The 20,969-nt window shown below is 46.1% G+C and overlaps 1 protein-coding gene across 4 annotated transcripts in view; it reads right to left on the minus strand.

Annotated features, from left to right (window-relative positions):
- Positions 1 to 204: 204 nt before the first annotated feature.
- RALY (RALY heterogeneous nuclear ribonucleoprotein) overlaps positions 205 to 20,969 on the minus strand; it is a 155,706-nt gene continuing 134,941 nt past the window's right edge. For 2 of the 4 annotated variants that reach the window (XM_067554475.1, XM_067554477.1), the window contains 6 exons: positions 12,780 to 12,827; positions 10,462 to 10,622; positions 7,265 to 7,378; positions 4,158 to 4,303; positions 2,333 to 2,381; positions 205 to 2,089 (listed from right to left, as the gene is read on the minus strand). In XM_067554475.1, coding sequence (XP_067410576.1) covers positions 2,337 to 2,381; positions 4,158 to 4,303; positions 7,265 to 7,378; positions 10,462 to 10,622; positions 12,780 to 12,827 — 514 coding nt within the window. In that variant the 3' untranslated portion in view covers positions 205 to 2,089; positions 2,333 to 2,336. Of the gene's footprint in view, positions 2,090 to 2,332; positions 2,531 to 4,157; positions 4,304 to 7,264; positions 7,379 to 10,461; positions 10,623 to 12,779; positions 12,828 to 20,969 lie in introns of all 4 variants that reach the window. The other 2 variants (XR_010921035.1, XM_067554476.1) reach the window with 2 other exon arrangements.

Raw genomic sequence — 20,969 nt, forward strand, 5'->3', positions numbered from 1 at the left:
GATCTCCACATAGACTAGAATCAGGGTCTTACAGACAAAACAGCCTCAAATCCAGAAGAGCTTTGTTCCACCCAATGGACTATGCCTCCTCCCAGGCAAAGCACACTTCATTAGCAGAGATGAAACTAGGAAGAGCAAATACAGAAACAACAGCTGGGACCCAGAGATCCTGAAAAGGTGAGAGAGAAGACAGCGGAGGTGGAATAATTTCCCTTTTTTTATTATACAGGATTTTATGTACAAGGCCGCCGTCCTCCCAAACATCAGCATCATGGGCAGTTCATAGCAAAAATTGCAGCTCATCTCTCAAAGCCTAGACAACAACTCTACAACGGCTCGGCACAGCACAATGGACAAACAAATGGTACAGGACCTGAACCAAGGAAGGAAGAGGAGCAGGAAAAGAAAAGAACGTGTCCCTTTTAGCTCTCAGAATTAGTTCCAATGAAGAAATGCAAGTAAAACATTGTGCTTCAAAAGCCACGCTCACTAATGCCAGGCTCTTTTGGTGAGGGAAGCATGGCCCCACGCTTTCCCCTCTGCTGCTCTCCTAAAGACTCTGTGAGAGGCCTGGTTTGGAGTGCTGGGGCAGAAACCATGCGGCCCTTCAGAAACTGTTCAAGCAGCTCTCTGTGGGTCTGCTTTGTTCCATCGGGTTTGGTCAAGAAGATGTAGGTGGCACGCAAGGGGGCAATGCGCCGGGTGTGTGGATGCGTGTGGGACCTCCAGTAGGCGTGGCAGTGCAGTGTGAGTCTCAGCCTCTGAAGCCAAAGACTAGGAATAGGCCCAGTAAAGAGGGAATCTGTGAAAGCGCGACAGAAGGGACAGCATGGGGTCCTCTTGGCCCTTGCCTTGCAGACTGTATTGTTTGCAGAACCCACCCATATCTGCTTTCTCTTCCGGGCTGTGAGTGGGCTAAGGGCAGTTTGAATTCAGGGATGAGGAGGGAAGTGGATGCTCTAATTCCCTCAGGCCTAACACTCTGGCCACTAACCCCTACAAGTCTTTTATGTGCAGGTGAGTTACTGCAGCCTTCAGCCCCATCACAATACACAGTGATGTGGAGTGCAGCCTGCAGGATCGGTGTAGGGACCGCCTCATCCCTCCCTCACCAACCCCAGCCAGACCGTGAAGGCCCAGAGGGAGGCTGGAGCAAGGGATTGTGTGTGACCATGCTGCTATAGGGGACTGAGATGCCTGCTGAACTATTACACACAGTGTGAGTGCTGGGGAAGAGGGGGGAATCACACCCCTCAAGCTGAACTGTTTGACTTTCCAATAAAAGGGTCTCACACCAGCCCCCTGGTCCACGTCCAGCTACACTCCCTTATTCCACAGAGACCGTTTGCCTGTTTACCCTTTGTTTACGGCTTGTCAGTCAGATGTCTGAGAAACCAGCCGGCTGAAGACTAAAGGTGCTTTGTTTCTGCTGTTCTGGATCACTTGCTCTCCTGTCGATGGCTTCCTTCTCTCTTTTCATGCTGACATGCTGTTCCAAGGGCACGGTGCGCAACAAGGGGCATGCTACAGATTCCCTTACACTTGGAGGTGACCATGCACCTGAGGTGGCTCATGGGATGAAAGGGTCTTGAAACGAGGTGACCGGTCTGGGGACCGGGGCTGACCCCTGCCGTCTCCATGAACGTGATCATACTTGTGACACCACAAATTGTCCATTTCCCCAATTAACAAACATGCCGGCTCCTTCTACCACAGGGGAACTAAATTCTGTATTGGATTATGACTAGCTATCGCTTCCCGCCCCTAAGAATAGCTCTAAAAAGTCCCCGATTCATTTTATAATACAACCTCCACCCCAGAGGCTGGTCAGTGACAGTCATGGAGCGTGTGGTGTTTGTCTGCTGCCCATGCTGGCAGCAGGGCTCTGAGCAGTAGGATCTGCTAGGATGACTGGTTTTCTTTGTTGTTGCTTTACAGATGGGTTGAAGATGTCAGTCCTTGTTTCTCCAATGCCAGGCAGAGATGACAGCAGCCCTGCATTTTATGCTTGTCCGGCTCAGCATGCCAGTCCAGGGTTTAAGCTCGTGCTCTCCTCACACTGCTGTTCATCGCTGGTCTGAATGTGCTACTGGGAAAGAAGAGGGAGAAAAAAAACAGGAGTGTCACTTTCCTGTGACTTAGGAGATACAGCTAGGGGTGAATCCAGAGCCTAGCTGAGAAGCCAGGCTTGGTGCTGGAAAAATGCACAGGGTTTGTGGGGAGAAGCGTCTTCCAAAGCAGCTAAGAGATACATCAGAGTGGAAATGTTTGCGCAGAATTCAGCATGCAACACTGTGAGACTTGAATAATGTGTGAACTGTGCTAGCTGTACCTGGTTACTGTAGGCTGGCGTCCTCCATGTCTGTGTAATGGCTGTTCTCCTGAAGTGAGGGAAAAGGCAACAAGAAACAGAAACAGGAAATCAGCATTAGCCCCTCCTCGTGAACTGTTTCAAGGCGGTGTGTTCAATGAGCCGCTTCGGCCAGGTGTATATGGAGGAGAGCTGAGGGAGGGGCAGGTATCAAATCACCTGGTAACATGGGTGAAATATAGAACATTATAGATGCTCAGCTGTCGGGCAGCAGCAACAGTTGGGGTTCCTAGCATGGATATTTACACACAACACCCAAAGCACGCAGGGAGTTTAACAACAGGCCAAATCCTACAGGCAATTTCTTGTTTACACCGTCTCAGTCTCTCCTGTTGCATTCTGGAGCAGGGAGACTGGATCCTGGGGCTCCTACCTCCTAGGCGAGCTCTCTGACCACGGAGACTCTCTCTCTTGGGATTGTGGATGCTTATGAGGGCGATGCTGTGTTTGTCATGCGCTGTGTGCACCAGCTGGGCTTCTGTTAGTCTGTGTTTGTGAAATGCTCATCTGTAGTGACTTATATTCTTGCATACACAGTGAAGGCCAACTGGTGCTATCTTTACCTAATCCTTACTCTGGTAAAACACCCAACCAGTGCAGTGGGAGTTTTGGATGAATTGAGACGGCAGGATTTTTCCCTATGTTCTGAACCCTGATTGTAATGATTATGTGCTGGGGGAAAGAGTGAAAATGTCATGTGGGAAAAATGTAGTTCTGAATCCCCTGATGATTGTGTGATCAAAATGGCAGCCTTAACACTGCATTAGTAGAGAACCAAATCCCAAGAAAGACTGCTTTCTCACAACTCCTATTGCTTTCAGTGGGAAAAGCACTTCACAAATGTGAGCCAGAGTTAGTTGTTTGTTTTGCATTTAATATTCCTTGTTTCTTTTTAAACAAATAAAATTCTTGTGATGAATACATTAAAGCAAGAAATGGAACCAGGGGATCTCTTTATCATGCATAGCAAAGGCACCAGACCTCATCAAAGTAGGCACAAGCTGGAGAAAGAGAGAGAATAACTCAGTAGTTCAGTGATTTGGACACTCACTTGGAATGTGAGAGTCAAGTTAATTAAGCACGTTTCTATCCCACTGAAGTCAATGGGATTTAAGCACATGTATAAAGTTAAGCACATGCTTAAGTGCTGCCTTCAGCAGGGATGGACATAAGTGTGTGCTTCAGCGCTTTCCTGAATCAGAGACCATGTGCCTAAAGTGAAGCATATGTATCAGTGTTTTGCTGGGTTGAGGCTGAAGAGCTGTGCTGAGAAACAGCTGCCATAATTCCCCCAGAGGTGCCCACATTTCAGTGATGGGTCAAGGGGATGCTTCTACAGACTTTGCAATCTGCTTTGGGAACTTGGGATCGGTCTGTGTGAAAGACTCTCTGCAAATGCAAATAATTATGAAAGTGGTGCTGTAATAACGTATCTGTGCTACATGTTCCAACAGATCTCAGGATCATTTATTATGGAACAAAGCAACTTGTACACACCAGGGATTAATTGTTAAGAAAGCACATAAAAACATGGCCTGAATTTGAAGGGCTAATCATTTTTCTTCAACATCTTTGCGTACAGCAATTAATGTAACACTTTTCCATAATGGAGGAAGGGCTGGGAGAGGGGAATACAGCTGCAAACAATCATAGGATTAAAGATGGTGATTTATTTTTAAGAAGGAAAAATGACTTTTTCCAGTGGTTTTAATAAGCTTCAGTAAAATTAGAACTGGTTGATTAATTCCCTGAGCTGGCTGGGGGCACCTTTCCCATTGCCGCTTACCAATTCATCTTCACAGTCATCTCGCGTGAGTCCCTCCTCTTCTCCCTCCTCCCCGTTCAGTGGCTCCTCCGTGTTGATTTCTGCCTCTGATGCTGTGTCTTCCTGGGAGATCTCGCTTTTGTTCCCATCTGCCTTCTTTCGTACCTCTGAGAGATGTGAGCCGGGCATCAAGGGCAGGGAGATGCAAGGGATGTAGAGGAAAAGGAACAGTTTGGAATTAGACTCAAACAGTCCAATGGGCTCAGATATTCAGAGCCCAAGAGGAACTATTTTATAAATGATTGGGCTGTTTCTCTTCCCACCCTGGGGTACCTCCACTCACTGGGGGGCGGAGGAAGAGAATCAGGTCCTGGGACTCTGGTGGAGCTATTCCTGACCCATGCATGTGTGAGTGGGGGAACAGACCCTATATTTTCCATTTTGTTCAAATGAAAGTAGTGGTGGCGCCTGGTGGCCTGCAGAGCAGAGCCCTTTGTTCTGGTGACAGGGACATGGGTATCTGTAGGGCAACTGGCTTCCAGCCCCACACAGCATGTGTGTCTCAACCCTGACCTTCAGGAACCACTTCCACTAGTGAGGGTGGGAATCCCGTTCAATCCTCAGGGGTGATTTTGTGGGATGGGTGCCTCTGCACTGAGACCTGCCCCTCGTTACACTGCCAACTTAGGCTAGATTTGAAGCAGCAAAATAGGGGGATAGCAGGCTCCACGTCCTATTAGCTAACCTGGGAATCACCCAGTGCTGCAGCAGTGGATATTTTAAGCCTTCTCCCCAGTTTTCCATGCTCCAGTTTCCATGTCCATGGGAATCAGAGCAGGAGTCTTCTAAATTCCTGTTGCTTAAGCTGAGCTATAAAGGGCCTATTTTCTGAAACCACCAACATGCTCCTGAAGTCTTTCCACTTCAAATCACCTCTGTGCACCACCCAAGTCCTCAGATAGGGTGTAATTGGTGACTAGGCCATTCCTCTGCACAGGAATTCCATGCCTTAGTGTTTTAACTATGAAAAATATAATACAGAAATCTAGCAGAGTAAAACAACTCTACACGCTATAACTGGCCTCTCCATGGCCTGTCCTGGGCTAAATTGTTAGGAGGAGTAAAAATTGACTAAGGCACTCCAGCCAGGGAGGTTACACTGCACGCTGACAGTCAGGGCGTTTATCAACCAGGTTGTGTCATCTGTTTTAGAATTCAGCCAAGAAGGTGGCTGTATCTGCTGCTAACTCCAAAGGTGCCATAGACTAGTGCCTTGTGTTCCCTGGACTGGGGCCCTGAGCTTGCAAAGACACATGTGCATGCTTGACTTAACTCGTCTCTTTCAAGGCAATGGGGCTATTCACAGGGGGTAGGATTAACCCCTCAGGTAAGTCTTTGCAGGGTTGGGGCTTGATTTGTCAAAAGAAAAAGCGAGTGAGATCAGGGAGGGCTTGGATGCGCGTCGGCTCTGCCTCAAGTTAACCCAACTCAGCAGAGCCAGCTCCAGGGGTGAGCAGGGCCTGTTGCTCTTGGCACCAACATCCAAGGGCCGCTGTAGTGCTGGGCCTTTTTATTTAGCTCTGCTCTGATGGGCCAGCCCTTTTCATTGTTATTTTTCTGGGCTGATTGGCTGGCTCTGGGGTCTGTTTGGTTTTTGTTTTCTGTTCGGCCACTGGGCGTGGGGGTGGGGGCACTGAAAACATTTTCCATCCTGGCCAGCAAAATGGCGAGGGCCAGTGCTGAGAGCGAGAGTCGGGTTACCAGGGCGTGCGTACCCAAATCTTTGCCAGCTGGGACGGTTAGCAGGGACTGGAGGCACAGGAACATTTAGCAATGCAATTTGAAACTCAGCATTGCCAGTTCTCACCATTTTATCACAACTCTCATGATACTGGGTGTTTCACTTGAAGCCCCAGCTCCTGCAATCATATGAGGATGAGTTAGATTTGCAACAGTATTTAGACACCTAAAGATGCCAAGGCTCCTCGTAGGATTTCAAAAGGGCCTAGGAGCCTAACTGCCATGTTTTAAAAGGGTACCTCTCTGTATCTTTAGGCACCTCTCTGTATCTTTAGGCACCTAAATGCCTTTAAATATCTGGACCTGTGTGAGTATCTCAGCTTACTTTTAAAAAGGAAAGTATGTTTCTAGCCATCTTGGTAGCATGGAAAAGCTTGAAAACATGACCCTGTATCCACGGGCTCAGAAACCAGAAAGTTAGGAACTCCTGCCCCCCCATTGTTTTTGAAAATTTCCTGATTTAAAAGTCAAGCTCATTGTTGTGTATTTTGTGTCTTGCCTAAGTGTTTAGGTTGCCGTAGCAACCAAGCTGAACTTGTTACCACAGCAATAGAGTCAGACTATTAGAGGATAGCTCAGCCAGTCCTGGCTGGTTTTAGTGTTAGTTCAATAAAGACGCTCCCTGTGTTGCATCTCTCTGTGTTCCTATGCTGGTTAATCCCTCTGAATATAAGCAATTAAAAAGGATTCAACACAAAACTCATGGTTTTTGGGGACCTGCCATGCTTTCTGAAACCCTTGGGGTCAGCAATGCTGAATTTCAGAATCAAGCTTTACCACATTTTGTTGTGATTTTTAAGGGAGTCCAGTTTTGTGTGTGCATGTGTGTGTGATGCACACCATTTCTTCTTTTTTCTTCCTCTTTTGCTTAAAATAGGACAACTTTTGAGGGAACATGGAGAGAGTCTTCACTCAAACATGGTCCAATTCTGAAGCATAAACCCCACAAAGTTTTGGATTTCAATTTCAGGCAAAAAAGAATTTATAGCAGAAACACGCAAAAAACATTGTGTGCTGAAAATTTTGCCATTTAGCAGAAATGTGGATTTTAAATGCCACAGGGCAGGAACTCACTTCCTTTTTTGTCTGTACACCACCCAGCACGTTATAGGTGCTATATAAGCACACAATAACAGCATCTGGGAAAGTGATGATCCGATGAAGCTAATAACTTAAAGTAACAGCCAATACAAGAATACAGGCCTCAACTGCCAAAAGAATGGCCTGCAAAGTCAAAATAACTGGTTTTGAAATTGACTGCTCTGCATCTGAGCACCTTGCCCTCTCTCAAGTGCCATTCATGGGGTATTTGTATGCAGTTAACTGACCTGTGGATGATTTCTGTTCTTCAGCAATCTGCTCCAATCTGCTCAGAAGAGCATCAATATTGGATTTGATCTGTGTCAGCTCGGTTTTGATTGTCTGCAGCTCATTGCATTTCACTTCAAAGGAGAGAAGGAGAAAGACAGGCTTTATTCCACATTGTTATTTTCCATATTAGTATTTGATTGTTTTTTTTTAAAGATTTAGAATTAGTCATATAAGTCCCAGCAGAGCTTGGTGGCCCTGGCAGTGCTGTGGAAATCTCCCAGAGACTGGGATGTGGGAATGCAATCGGGGTCAGTCTGCGGTGTCAACATGGAAACTGTTCTGTGCCCCTGAAGAGACAGGCTGGAGAGTCAGGCACTGCTTAAATGGGACATCCTGGAAATGGTTCCCTTGCCTACTGAGATGGTCATGAGGCCACCTGGGCTATAAGTGGGCCAGCCAGCTGTGCGCTCACAGGTGTTAGAGCTGGATTATGTGCACATGTGAAGCCAGTGCAAGGAAATTGTGGGGCTGCCCACCAGCCTGCTCCATTCACTGGGGGCCGGGTGGAACGCTGGGGGCCCCTTCCGAGAAACACAGACCACTGGCAAGTGGTACAGGTTGAGACTTTTGGGAAAAGCCCATCTCCCCATTGCTGCTCCAGCAGTAACTTCCTCCCTCCTCCTCTGGCTTGCCTTCCTGACACGATTCACTGCCTGCTGCAAGTTACTGACCATGCCCTTGGGCGAGGGTGGAAGGCAGGAGGCTAGGCTGGGGCCTGGGTAGAATTGATATGAAGCTAGCACGGGCTGGGAACCACCGTTGTAAGGCTCAAACAGTTCCTTACTAGAAGAGCTTCTCTCATGCCCCGTGTTACACTCCCCATTCCTAGCCACTGGACAGCAGCACTGTAACTTTCCTTTCTTGGAACAAATTACTATGTCCCTCTCCTGAGCCCAGAGCTTTGATCACCTGGCCCAGCAGAGAATGGGAGCAGAGACCAGAACTCTCAGGAGCCTCCCGAGGTTCCCCGTGCAGGCCTGCGAGTCCACATTCCAAGGCAATTATAAAGTCCCATACTTACTTTGGATGTTGGATCCATATACGCAGACCCTGTGTTGGCATGTGCCACCAGGCATATGTGTGAGCAACTGGGAAGCTGTGTGCACCAACAGGAGAGGTGCACAGCTACCCATATGCACTGCCAGTGAATTTGGAGGGGGTAACAGATGCAGTTGCGCATGTTTTAGGTCCATTCTAGGCAGAGACTTTGAAAATCCAGTCTGCATCTCCACCAAGAGACTTTGGAGATCAGGGAGAAGGCTGGGGCTGATTGTCCACATAGGGCAGGGAGTGGCCCAGGACTCACATGTTGGTGCCCCTGGAGCAGCAATCTGGAGAGTCACGTTTAATACCTTACCTAACTTGTAACAATGTTTGCACCCCCCCCCCTCCCCCCCCCGCCCCCCGGATTTTGGTTTACTTCACCCAAACACATCAGCAGGTGGCTGTACTATTCCCAAGCGGCATGGGCAATCACTGTATCTTGGCCTTCCCACAGACCAAGTAAATGGTCATTTCAGCTTGTCTACATTTCCCATAGTTCCTTGTAATAATGGATCATTTTCTCGAGAGGAAAGCTCCATGCTTCACTTTCAGACACAAACCTTAGCGCAGCAGGGTTTGCCCATGCAATCAGAGCCTCTGAAATCCTGGGGGCTGACTCTTTCGTGAGATCAGTGCTCTTGATCTACATCTAGCCAATGACATGCAGGACATATCATCTTTTCGGAACAGCCCCTCCAAATTTCAGGCCAGTGCTTCACAACAACCAAAGAGAAGCCTGCCTGTAAAGTGCTAGTTTTACACAGGACTTTGGGAGTTTAGTCAGCTCTCTTGGCTCCTTGTGTAGTTATCTACGTCCCAGGTGAGTCTCAGCTCTCAGTAATCTGGCATGTAATGAGGCACCATGTGCCATACTGCCCAGTTCTGCTGGTGATCAGTATCAGCATGAAAATGGTTAGCAAGGAAAAGTCTTTGATTGAAGTCTTCAGAAGGACTGAGTATACTGTGATCTCTTTATTCAGAATGCTGGAGGGTGCTAAAATCGGTAACCAAGTGCAAACTTACAAAAAAGTGTAACAAATAGATAATAATATCAAATCAATCATTTGGGTGAAATCCTGGCCCACTTAAGTCAATGGGAGTTTGGCCAACAGAGAACTTTTGCTAGCTTCTCTTAATCCACCTCTTATCAACCCCTGAATGTTGTAACTCAGTGAGTGAAGTGAAATAACAGGATTTAAAAGAAAGCAAGGTCAGTGCCCCCCCTGAAAATTCTTTCTTGGTTTGTTTGGAAGAGCAGCTGAACTCTATTTAGAAGATTTCATAGTACAGGTTGCATGGGATATTGTGTAAAGGTCTTAGAAATATGAGGCCTCATTACAGATCTGTGCCTTTAAGTCTGGGTTGAAAGGTGGGGAGAGACTGACTTTCTGAGTGTGAGTTACGGGGTGTGCAAAGTAGCCAAGTGTGAATTAGAAAGGCCTGACTGTATACACATTGCATTTCATCCAGAGATCTTGCAGATCCTTACAAAGTAGGGTGGTGTCATTATCCCCATATTACAGATGGGGAAACTGAAGCACAGAGAAGCGAAACTGACTTGCCCATGATCAAGCAGTAGGCCAGTGGTAGAATTAATAACAGAACCCGGCTTTCCTGAGTTCTGCTGCCCTGATCTCAGTAAAAAACAATGCTGCCTCTTTATGGTTCCCAGCTACTCTGTTCCGTATTATTGCAGGAGCAGTTATATGTGAGCAGATACAGCACAAATAGAAGCAAATAATAGGTTTACATACTTTTATTTTTTATTTTAATCCATGGTCCTTGCGCTCCTGACAAATTACCAATACGTCCCTTGATCTTCCAAAATATGAGAACCCTGTTGTAAACCCACTGGAGTGTTAGCTCTGAATTACGAGTCAGCTCCAAGTGCATTTAATTAGTGTAACTAAGGAAGAATCATGATCTAATAGTTAGAGCATGGGACTGAGAGATAGGACGCCTGGTTTCTATTCCCAGCTCTATCAGTAACTTGTCCAATGATTTAGGGCAAGTCACTGGATGTTTGCACTAGCTATTTACATGAGTTTTAATGTACAACTTGTTAGCTGAAAATAGTCTCAAGCCTTACACTATGTACATAGGTACTCACATTTTAATTTGGCAGAGCTGTTTGCAATGGCGGCCGACCTGGCGAAAAGTTTGACGGGGAGCGTTGCTTTTACACGTCGAACTAAGGGGATGGTCACCCGGGGACGCTTCACAGGAACCACCCTGGGGACAGGAGAGACCCGGCCTCGATACTCGAAAAGCCTGTGTGTCAAAACAGGTTACAGTTTGCAAACAGTACGGTGAAAGACGCATTTTCAGCATCAAAGAGGACTTGGGAGATAGGCTAGGAATAGCCACAGAGGGGAATGATACTTGGTCATGCCACTAGAGGTTGCTGCTGCTATACATAAACGAATGCTGTTGCTGCACGATACCATGAGTAGTGAGACAAGGCAGGTGAGGTGATATCTTTTATTGGACCAACTTCTTTTGGTGAGAGAGGGAAGCTTTTGAGCTTACACAGAGCTCTTGTCTCTTTCACCAGCAGAAGCTGGTCCAATAGAAGATATTATCTCACCCACCTTGTCTCTCTAGTACCCTGGGACTAACAAAGCTACAATACCATGACTAGTGACAGAAAGGAACCAGGAATCTGACACACAATTTGACTGTAAAAGTTTCAGCCCTTATGCTGGCAGTTTCTCCGCATGTCAAATGCTTTCACTTTGGAGATCATGCTCAGTGACCATAGTGGTCTGTTATTTAATGTGGGTTGTTAACCTGACCCTTTAGATTTTTGTTCCCAGAAATAATTGAGGGGATCAGGACCCTGTAAGGGCTGGGATGCATTTACAGGGAAAGGACCTTTGGTTCCTCTCCCCTCTTCCATTCTTCCCCTTTGCCTTCCTTTGCATTTCCTCTCCGCTCCATCCACCCAGCCACCCTTGTTTATACTCCGTGTCTTAGGAAGCTGGCAGGATGGAGGGGACAAGTGTCCTATGAGATTGTCCATGCTGTGGCCTGTCTTCTGCCGTTATGAGATCTGACGGGAGCAGAGGAGGCGGTGTGACATTTGTCTAGGCTACATCCAGACAGGTGGATTCCCTGTTCCCTCCAAACGATTCCTCTCCAGCCAAATGGCATCTTTTCAACGTGAATAGCCACTAACATCAGCAGTGCGGAGCAGGCCAGGGAAAACAAGAATCCTCACGGGCCCTGTGAGGAAATGGCAAGCTGAGAGGCAGTGTGACGGGGAAGGTGAAGGGAAGGAGAGGAAGGCTGGACTATACCACGGGCATAGCCACAAAGGCTATTATGTAGAAGCAGTACCGCCTTACTCAAGAGATCTGCCCCTACCTCCCCTCCTGTTTAGGAGTTCTAGCTGCTTCCTTTACTGATGCAAACAAATGTTTGCTCCTTGGTCTCCCTGCAAAGCCAATGCAGTTTCGGCAAAGCGAGCTGGAGTCTGCCCTTTCTTTGTGTGGCATGGGGCAAAAGTGTTTGTTAATTTCTGATCTCAGAATCTTTATTCCCGGGAATAGGTTCAGCTCGAGGGCTGAGGGTGAAATCCCACCCCCATGCAGGCACCCTGCACACGGCCTAGGGGCCACTGAAGGTGAACGTTACACGCTTTTCTGGAAATCACAGAGCGACAGGCAGACCAAAAAAATCAAAGGCCCAGTCTCAGCTTGGCTGCTTTTACATTGCTGCTTAAGGACTCCCAAGCGGTTCGTAGGCCTTGGGTTGTCTCTGTAAAGGGGGGAACATCACCTGAGTTCACAGGATTGCCATTTAGAAACACACACCCTCACACCTGTCTATTGAGCAGCTTCGCTTTGCAAGACACAGAAGGCCTGGAGGAGCTGGGGGCACTCATTACCACGCAGGAGTCCTTGCTTGAGGACAGCAGCACATTAAAAGCTGCAGACCTGAGACAGGGACATATTTTGGTCTGTTTGTCCCTCCCTCTTTGATTTCCAGAGGGGTGTGTGATATTCACCCTCTTTCCACCTTCCAAACTCTTCTGTGTGGTATTAATCCACATAACACCCCTACCACTTCTAAGGATGGTTGACTTGAACCAGCCAGAACCTCCGGGTCAGCCTGGTCCAGGAAGGAAACATAAAGATGCCTCCTTCTTTCACCTATTCCCTGCTCCTTCTGCTTATCTAGCATGACCACATCTCTGTCTCATCACAGTCTCACCCCACTTGGTGCAGCTCTCATCTCCTGTACCTCCCCAGCTGGTTCCCGACTTCATCTGAAAACTCTCCTCCCCCCCATTGCCTCATCTTCGCAAAGTCTTTCTCCCCCAGCTGTGCTGTTCTTTATTCTATTCAGCACCATGTTTTGGGGCCACGGCTCATGGCGAAACATACACAGAACACAACACTGTTGGCTGATAACTCCTCCGCTCACCTGTCGTAGAAGTCATCTCTGTAGTAATCATAGTCAAAGTCGTAACTGCTGTAGAGACAAGAAGACGGAAAGCTCTGATTTAGTACTTTATTACTATCACTACTGGAATTAATCTGTTCCTGTGTGCTTCAATATCTCTCCCTAGCATCTAATTCCCCTTGTTTTTTGCGAGTTACCTAATCCTCCCTGTTGGGCTCATTGAGAGAGTAAATAAGTGTCAGGCTTGTGAAACAGGAAAACAACAGGATTCAGCAGTTTGTCACACTGGAATATATGGACATGGGCTGGCATTGTCCAAGGACCATAAGGGAGTTAGATACCCAACTCCTTTATGAATTCCAGGGGGATCTGGGCATCTCCTTCCCTTATTCTGCATGTATCAAGACCTCCTCAAAGGAACAAGCCATGCACTGTGGGCTAGATTCCCAGCTGGTGTAAACTAACTTAGCTCCTTTGACATCACTACAGCAACTCTGATTTACTCTCACTTGGAACCTGGCCTTTTGGATGTGTCACAAAGCGTAACCGTTGGGGGGATGAGCAAGGAGGCAGAGGCTGCTCAGAGGATGTTTAACACACTGCTTCTCCTGCTGGGATACTGGCCACATTCATCAGAACCAAACGGTTGCTGTTTTCTTAGGCCTGAATTTTAATCAAGATGTGGAGGTTTGTTTGGCCCGAGAGAGAGAGCATGTGTGTGCATGCGCACACCAGAGGTGTAAATATTACATTTCTTCCCTTTAATACACCCTGGGGACTCGATAATATTCTCTCCACACTCCAGCTGTTTTTCACAAGGCAGGGGAAAACACATAGGCTTTCAAAGCACTTTAAAGACAGTAGCTGCTTTGCTGAGGCCGGCTATCTTGGCATGCCAACGTCCATGGCACACCAAGGAAAATGCAGATGCTGAATGTGCCAGAATTGTCCAGGGTAAAACCCAGCTGCTGCTGATGAAGTATCAGGTGCACACCTGTTGTGCTGCTAACACGTCCATCTACACAGAACGCTGCTGTTGACTAACTCTAGCAGGTTCACTTTAAGTGATGGGTGATGGGTGAATTAGGCTGCTCACAAAGCTTTCTTGGGTTTCCACGGCAATACTCGTTGCTGTCACACAAGAGACCCACTGTCTGTCTTGAGGGGTTCCTGGAGCATTCCTCCATTTGGCTGGGGCGTGAGGCGCCATGAGGTTTGTGGTTCATTCAGAGAAGGTTTGGGAAACGGACTTCAGTCAATGGGGCAGTCCTCATGGAGGTGCAGGTTCTGCTCTCTAAGATGGACAGTTTGCTGTAGTGGCCCATGATCACGGATGGGAGGAACACAGATGATAGCACACAGGAAAGTACCTTGGAAAGCTAGGCCGCATCCACTCAACAACTGCTTACCACACCACTTACTATGGCTAAAAACATGGGGCTGGATTCTTGGCTTGAGCTCCAGGTGTAGTGCAAAGATGCAGGACTGAGGGTGCGGTAAGAAACTTTGATCTCACCCCCTCTTCAGCTGCAGGGTATGGCATGGCTGAGAACCTGGCCCCCAGATTGTGCCCTCACAGCACAGGATTTATAAGTGATTACTAACTGTAGGAGAGTAAAGAGTTAAAGCTGGATAAGTGGTCAGGCTTAAGCTACAGGGAACGGGGTCAAGGCAAGGGCAAACCTTGTTTCTGTTAACTGGTGTGAATTCTAGTTAGTCAGTTATCGTTTTCTTCTCTTCCTCTCTTCCTGGCCATCTGTGCTGGGAATGAGGTTAATATTGCTATTTCTGTGCAAGGCCTTTGGTGGGAAGAAAGCATTATCTTCCTTCTTCCCCTGACATGCCTTTACTTCAAAGAATGTTAGTGTAAAATGTATAGGTTTTAAGGTGATGTGCCCGACCTCTGTATGGTAATCCTGTAAACAACAAACAGGGGCAGGTATAATTATATGCATTATGTAGTTGTTAATATTCATTTTATAGGTGTCAATGTAACCAAATAAGGGTCTATGGGGAGTTGCTAAAAATGTATACATTTATATACTGTTATGGATAAAAGAATTGTAAAGTAACCCCCTCATTGCTCACTTGTGGTGGCGAGGTGGAACGAGCAGGCAATAAAGGGTTCCATCTCCCCAGTCCATCCCCGGGACAACCTGTTTGATTATTTCTAACACTAACCAGTTAATTTTAACCATCTACCCTCAATGCTGAACAGATCTAAGGAAAGTCTGTCTATTGCGCTCATGTAGAAGAATCACCTGTTCCAGCAGTTGCTCATCCCAGATCTGTGTTCATCTCCCTGGACACCTTTCTGTACCTGGCAGTTGAAGTGAATTGCAGTCACACTAGCTCTTGCTGGAATCCTGTCCATAAAGGTTAGGAGACTGGTGACACGACAGAGGGAAATGTTCCCGGCATCCATAAGCTGGGAGCATCTGTGCATGGCTCCCATAACTCTAACCTACAGAAATCACTCTTTGATCATCATGGTGATTCATGCCATGTGCATATCCGGTGCCAGACCTACCAGCCTTCCTCTGCTCTTGCAATTGGGAAGCTTGCAATGATTATGGGAGGGGAAGGGATGTTACATTTGGACTCACCGGAGGCACAAACTCCAGTGCATTCAGCACCTCTTTGAATTATTCTTGCTCCTCTCTTTTCAGGCCAAGTTGATTTTTCACTGCTCTTCTCAGATTTCTGTCAGCCTTCAGTGCCTTTAGTTAGGAACTGTGACCTTGAAGTTCGCTATGAATTAACATTCCTCTAAGTCCCTGATCCTGTGGTTGGACCAGGCAGACGCAACTAAGGGTCTTATGGTCTCCACATATGCTCGGGGGTTGCCCATGGGGATCTGATTGTAGGACCTGAGCCTATTTTGTTTATGGGGACTAATCAAATCTCCATCCAAGGGAGGGTGGGAGCAGCTCTGTGAATTCTGCCCCAATTGGGAGGCACAGTTCCAGTGCTTAAAATAACATAATTATTTCTACATATGTACCAGCGAAAGGACAGGAGCTCTCGCTTTGTTAAATGGTTACCATTCACTTCCTGACTTTCACTTGGACTCTGCATAAAGTACCTGTTGCTCTTCTTTTTTTAATCAGAGTCTCTCCTTGACGGATCAGCGGTTCTGACTAATGACTTAGTATAAGACACAATGTAATTTGACAATGCATGTTTATACAAGGGAAATAATCTGTGTAATACGTGGAGCCAGGGTGGGGAGCTGGGCACCATTCTCCTCTGTAAGGGGACAATGTTTTCTCTCCTTGGTAGTCGATATAATTGTTACACTAAACTCACCTCAACAGAAGTCTGTGTAAAACCCTGACTTCCCCAGTATACAGTGAGACAGGGTCAGAATGAGAAATAGAATGCAGGTGGTCGGATGTTTTAACCAGTAAACTATATTGTTTCCATAGTGTTTGCCAAGTCAATTTTCTTTTTCTTTCTTTCTTTCTTTCTTTCTTTCTTTCTTTCTTTCTTTCTTTCTTTCTTTCTTTCTTTCTTTCTTTCTTTCTTTCTCATCCATCTATCCATCATACCATACTCATCCCTGTGGCATCTGAGCACATATGACTCACTCTCAGAATCAGAGGTGTGTATTTTTGGACAATCCCTGTCTAAAACGTTTATGAATCTGCCCTAGCACAGACAGCTGGAAGGAAGGGGATGCCTTTTCTAATGCCAAAGATGACACATTTGTAAAAACTTATGCCTATCTTAGAATTGTCAGACCAGCAATTAGGTGTTTTAAGTGGCCTTTAGACGTGCTAAATGTTGAAATATTGTTTTCAGTGGCGATCGCCTCTCAGTGCCATTTTAGGTATTAGCGATGGAGAGGCAGATTTTGAAACCCTCCCATTTTGCAAGTGCAAATATTTATGAGCACAATTTTGCAATTCATTATATGCAGGCACGATTGATGTTTTGTATTTAAGTACCTGATTTGCAGGTGCAGTCAAGTACGTTGACATCTATAAATAATTGGAAGTATAAAAACAGTGGCAGACTAAAGGCTTGGCTGAAAATCAGGCCATTACTCTCTCGCACGCTGAGAGCCAAACTTTAGGGTGGGATGGGGAGCGTATCTGGTCTCAACATGTGTGAATGCCATTTTCAACATCTGCCAACCATGACCCAGCGACCAAGGAGGGCAGCTAGGCTACTCAAGAGATTTTCATGTGGCTTTCATGGTGTTTATTATCATGGAATCCCATTTTAATCCTGGGATCAGAACTGCAGAGGAAGTAACACCCTGAGTGCTGACTGCCCTGGAGTAGCTTAAACAATGGTATGAATGCTTTGCTGGAGATGTGAGAGATTGAGTTTGTGCCTTGTAGGATCATTTGCTAACAGACATGTTGCCACTAGGCAGATAGCTAAATCCCACCCTGATGCTGCATAGACGTCATGCGGGCTCTGTGAATTCTGCCCCAATTGGGAGGCCTGTAATGTTAACGAGGAACTAGAACGTGGCTCTGAATCCTGAACCTGTAACATGGCTCTGAATCTTGAACCTGGACACTTCTCAACTGAAAATTGGCTTATCCTGGAGTGAAAGAGCCTGATCTTGTGAGCTGTTTGGCACCTTGTGGCACCATGCCCTCATTAGCTTAGCAGTTAAAGAATTCAAAACCCTCATCTGCTGATGTGCAGAGGTGTCTCTCAACCCACTGATAACACAATAAGGCCCAGATATTCAAAGATATTTAGACATTTAACTCCCTTGGGAGTTAGGCACCGAAATACCTTAGAAGATCTGGGCCTTATGCACCTCTTGCAAGATCATAGAAGATTAGGGTTGGAAGGGACCTCAGGAGGTCATCTAGTCCAACCCCTTGCTCAAAGCAGGACCAACCCCAACTAAATCATCCCAGCCAGGGCTTTGTCAAGCCAGGCCTTAGAAACCTCTAAGGATAGAGATTCCACCACCTCCCTAGGTAACCCATTCCAGTGCTTCACCACCCTCCTAGTGAAAACGTTTTTCCTAATATCCAACCTAGACCTCCCCCACTGCAACTTGAGACCATTGCTCCTAGTTCTGTCATCTACTACTACAGGGAACAGCCTAGCTCCATCCTCCCTGGAACCCCCTGATGCTGAGAATGTGGGCATGGATACCCTAACCAGCATCTCTGGAAACTGGTCTCAGTGCATCAAACATATATTTGCAATCTAACTGCAAACTGCGCTGATTAAAAGAGAGTGTTATCTTGTGCCATAGATTGAGCTGTTTATCTGCAAGTTGTGTGTTCGATAATTTCACAGCCCATGGTTTCCTTTTTGCTCAGGTATAATTGTTGCAATCTTCCAATCAGTAGGTAACAAAGAGGACTATGTAGTCTTTAAAAAGCAATACATTTGCTATTTAAGAGACAGAGCCAACACCTCTCTGGAATGTTATGATAGGCATAGTCTCAGGTCCCACTCCTTTTTTCATCTTTAAATCTCTAAATAACCTATTTAGTATTTATGATCCACACAGGTTCATGATTGGCAAATTAAAAGGGACCGAGGAGGGAATCTTTTTATCCTTGTGGGTTCATTTTGCACCTACAAAACGTGTTCTACCATTTTTGAGCATGGAACTGAACTGCGGGTGTAAATTGGAGTGTTTGCACCTTTAGCTTCCTGGCTGAGGGCACACCACAGGCAGTGAGAAATGACATGCTGGGCTCAGATTTATTCCCTGTATTAATTGTCATAGTGTCTCAAGTATTCCTGCAACAGAGAAAGTGTCAGCAGAAAAGATACTTTGGTCGTCCAGAGTTGATTTCACTGCTGAGCTCCATTAGTTCTGCACATACGGCCTGAGAGTCCCTTCTCTGACATAAAGACTAAGTAACTGGACGCTGTGGAAGAAGAATGGGAGGGTGAGGGAAGTGAAGTCTATCCTCTAATACAGGTGGCAAGGCTGTTACTCCTATGTATGGGCTGCAGTAATGGCCTCTGTCCTTTCTTGCCATGCGCATACGGTGTTCGGGGCCAGTGGAGTTGCATAAACATAGATCCGATGGTCGATCCTTATCCTGCCCGATAACCGTCCTCCACAATTGTCTGTGTGGAGCTGGCACAGACAGCTCTCCTATGATTGCAGGGGTGTGTAGGCACCTCCAAGTGGTTATTTGGCCTGCAGCTCCCAGGCACAGCTCCAATGGGAGCTGGGGGAGAAGGACTGTAGTAGATTGGAGGGCCTTGCACTGGGATGAATTTCATGCGGGATGTGCAATATTCCACAGCGGACCAATCTAGTAGGAGAATTTTTTCCCCTTGTGCTTAGATTGGAAGAGAAAAGAGAGAGGCAGGTCTGATCCTAGTCTCCATTTGTGTACCTCACAAGTTGTCAGAGCTGGTGACTTCTGAGACAGAGCCCATGGTTCCTTGAAGTTCTTTGCACTTAACTTCTCTCGCTCACCTATCATCTCACCAGCTTGTTTCGCCTGCCCTCTCCAGATTCATCTGCTGTTTCACAATGCAGAGATATAGTTGCCATCGCCAATTCCACTGTTTTCTAATAGAGGGTGCTAAGGTGCAGTTACAGGTTTCTCGGGTTTTTTTTAAAGCTCATAAGTAGGTTGTCATGTTTTGGGCTACTTTCGAGATGTTCAAACATGTGTTCAGGGCCAAGACTTGCTTCTATACTATAACAACTAAATTAGTTAAGTAGAAATAAAACATACCAAAAATTCCATTAACATATCATTCCAAAAGACAAAAGCCAGAACAACCTCTGGGAATGGGACAGGATGATTTCCTGGGAAAGGGCAAGAAAAGGGCTAGCTGATTTAATTTGCTGCTGACATTCTGTTCACCTTCTGGTCACTGTACACCACCACATGTCCATTTCTCAGCATGCAGTGGCTTGCAACTTACTAGCAGAGATGCCAGGGTGATTGGGAGTGACAGGAATAAGACCCCAAAAGCCTGGGTCAATTTTATTTGGATAGTCAGAGTATGTTCAAAAATGCTTATGGTAAGAAGAAACATTTGAGGTTTGTTATGTGAAAAGTTGGAGGATAGGGTCAAAATATGGACCACATTTTCCAATGCGACTCCTTGATTTTGCTTGCAATATTTGTGAGCACACCTGTCCTTACACCCACACATTCAGCAACAGTGTACTGAACTCCCATTCGCACCTGTATCTATCTGATTTATGAGCACAGTTAAGGGGTATTCCATGTTCATATGGATATTCTTGCAGGCATGGTGAATGAGGCCATTTGAAAATCTAAAACAATATGGGGCCAGATCCTTAGCTGGTGTAAATAGGCCTAGCTTCCATAACTTCAATGAAGCTACAATAATTTACAAAATCAGCTGGCTCTAGGGGGAAAGAAAAGAGGTGAGGAGAAAACACATGATGGCATGTGGTGGTATAAGATGTGTATTGACATGAGCTTGGGATGTATACCTTAGCCATGAGAGGTGAAGTAACATCCTGCATGAGTGCATCTATCTGTCTGTCACAAATCTGAATGCCTCTACAGCATCAGAGTTACCATGTGGAGCCCTTGATGTTACAGACAAATTAGAACCAAAACAGCTTCAAAATGTCTAAAAATGTTTAAACTACTATTCCTATAGATTAGGACCTGTGACTTCAAGAGCTGAAATCTTACAACTCATCAGTGATGGAGATGATGACAGTTAAATATCACTGAAAAGCTGGGATTCAGAGCTCTCCAGTGAACTGTCATAAATGTTTCTAGGTCTGAAAGCAAAGTTTAAATCTGTCATTGGTTCATGAGCTTGCTAGCTCTGGAACTCAGACCAGTATAATTTTTAGTCCCACATTTTACCTGATCCTTATTTGGGTGAAAGCAAATGTTTTTGTACTATGTTTTCTCTCTCTCTCGCTCTCTCTCTCTAAATGACAGCCATTGGAAGATGCTCAGAAATCTGGCACATTAGTAATTGCAATAGAAATGGCTTAGTGGTCAGAGTGCAGGTGAGGAATAAATGATGCAAGATAAATGCACTTTATTCCAGGGTTGCATGGAATGAAGACAACTGATATCATGGACCACATGTGTGATATATATACATTAAATTAAAATGATCTCTATCATCTGTATCTACTGTACATCCACATAGGTAGAGAGGGCCCAATTTTCCCTGACTTGCATTCCATGCAAACCCAGAGGGCCAAAGTCTAATTATAGCCCATGATGACGTAAATCTGGAATAACTCCTTTTGAG

Source organism: Emydura macquarii, unplaced genomic scaffold (genome assembly GCF_026122565.2).
Source record: "Emydura macquarii macquarii isolate MOO-44397 ecotype Brisbane River unplaced genomic scaffold, CSIRO-AGI_Emac_v2 contig_1483, whole genome shotgun sequence".
Lineage (NCBI taxonomy): Eukaryota > Metazoa > Chordata > Testudines > Chelidae > Emydura > Emydura macquarii.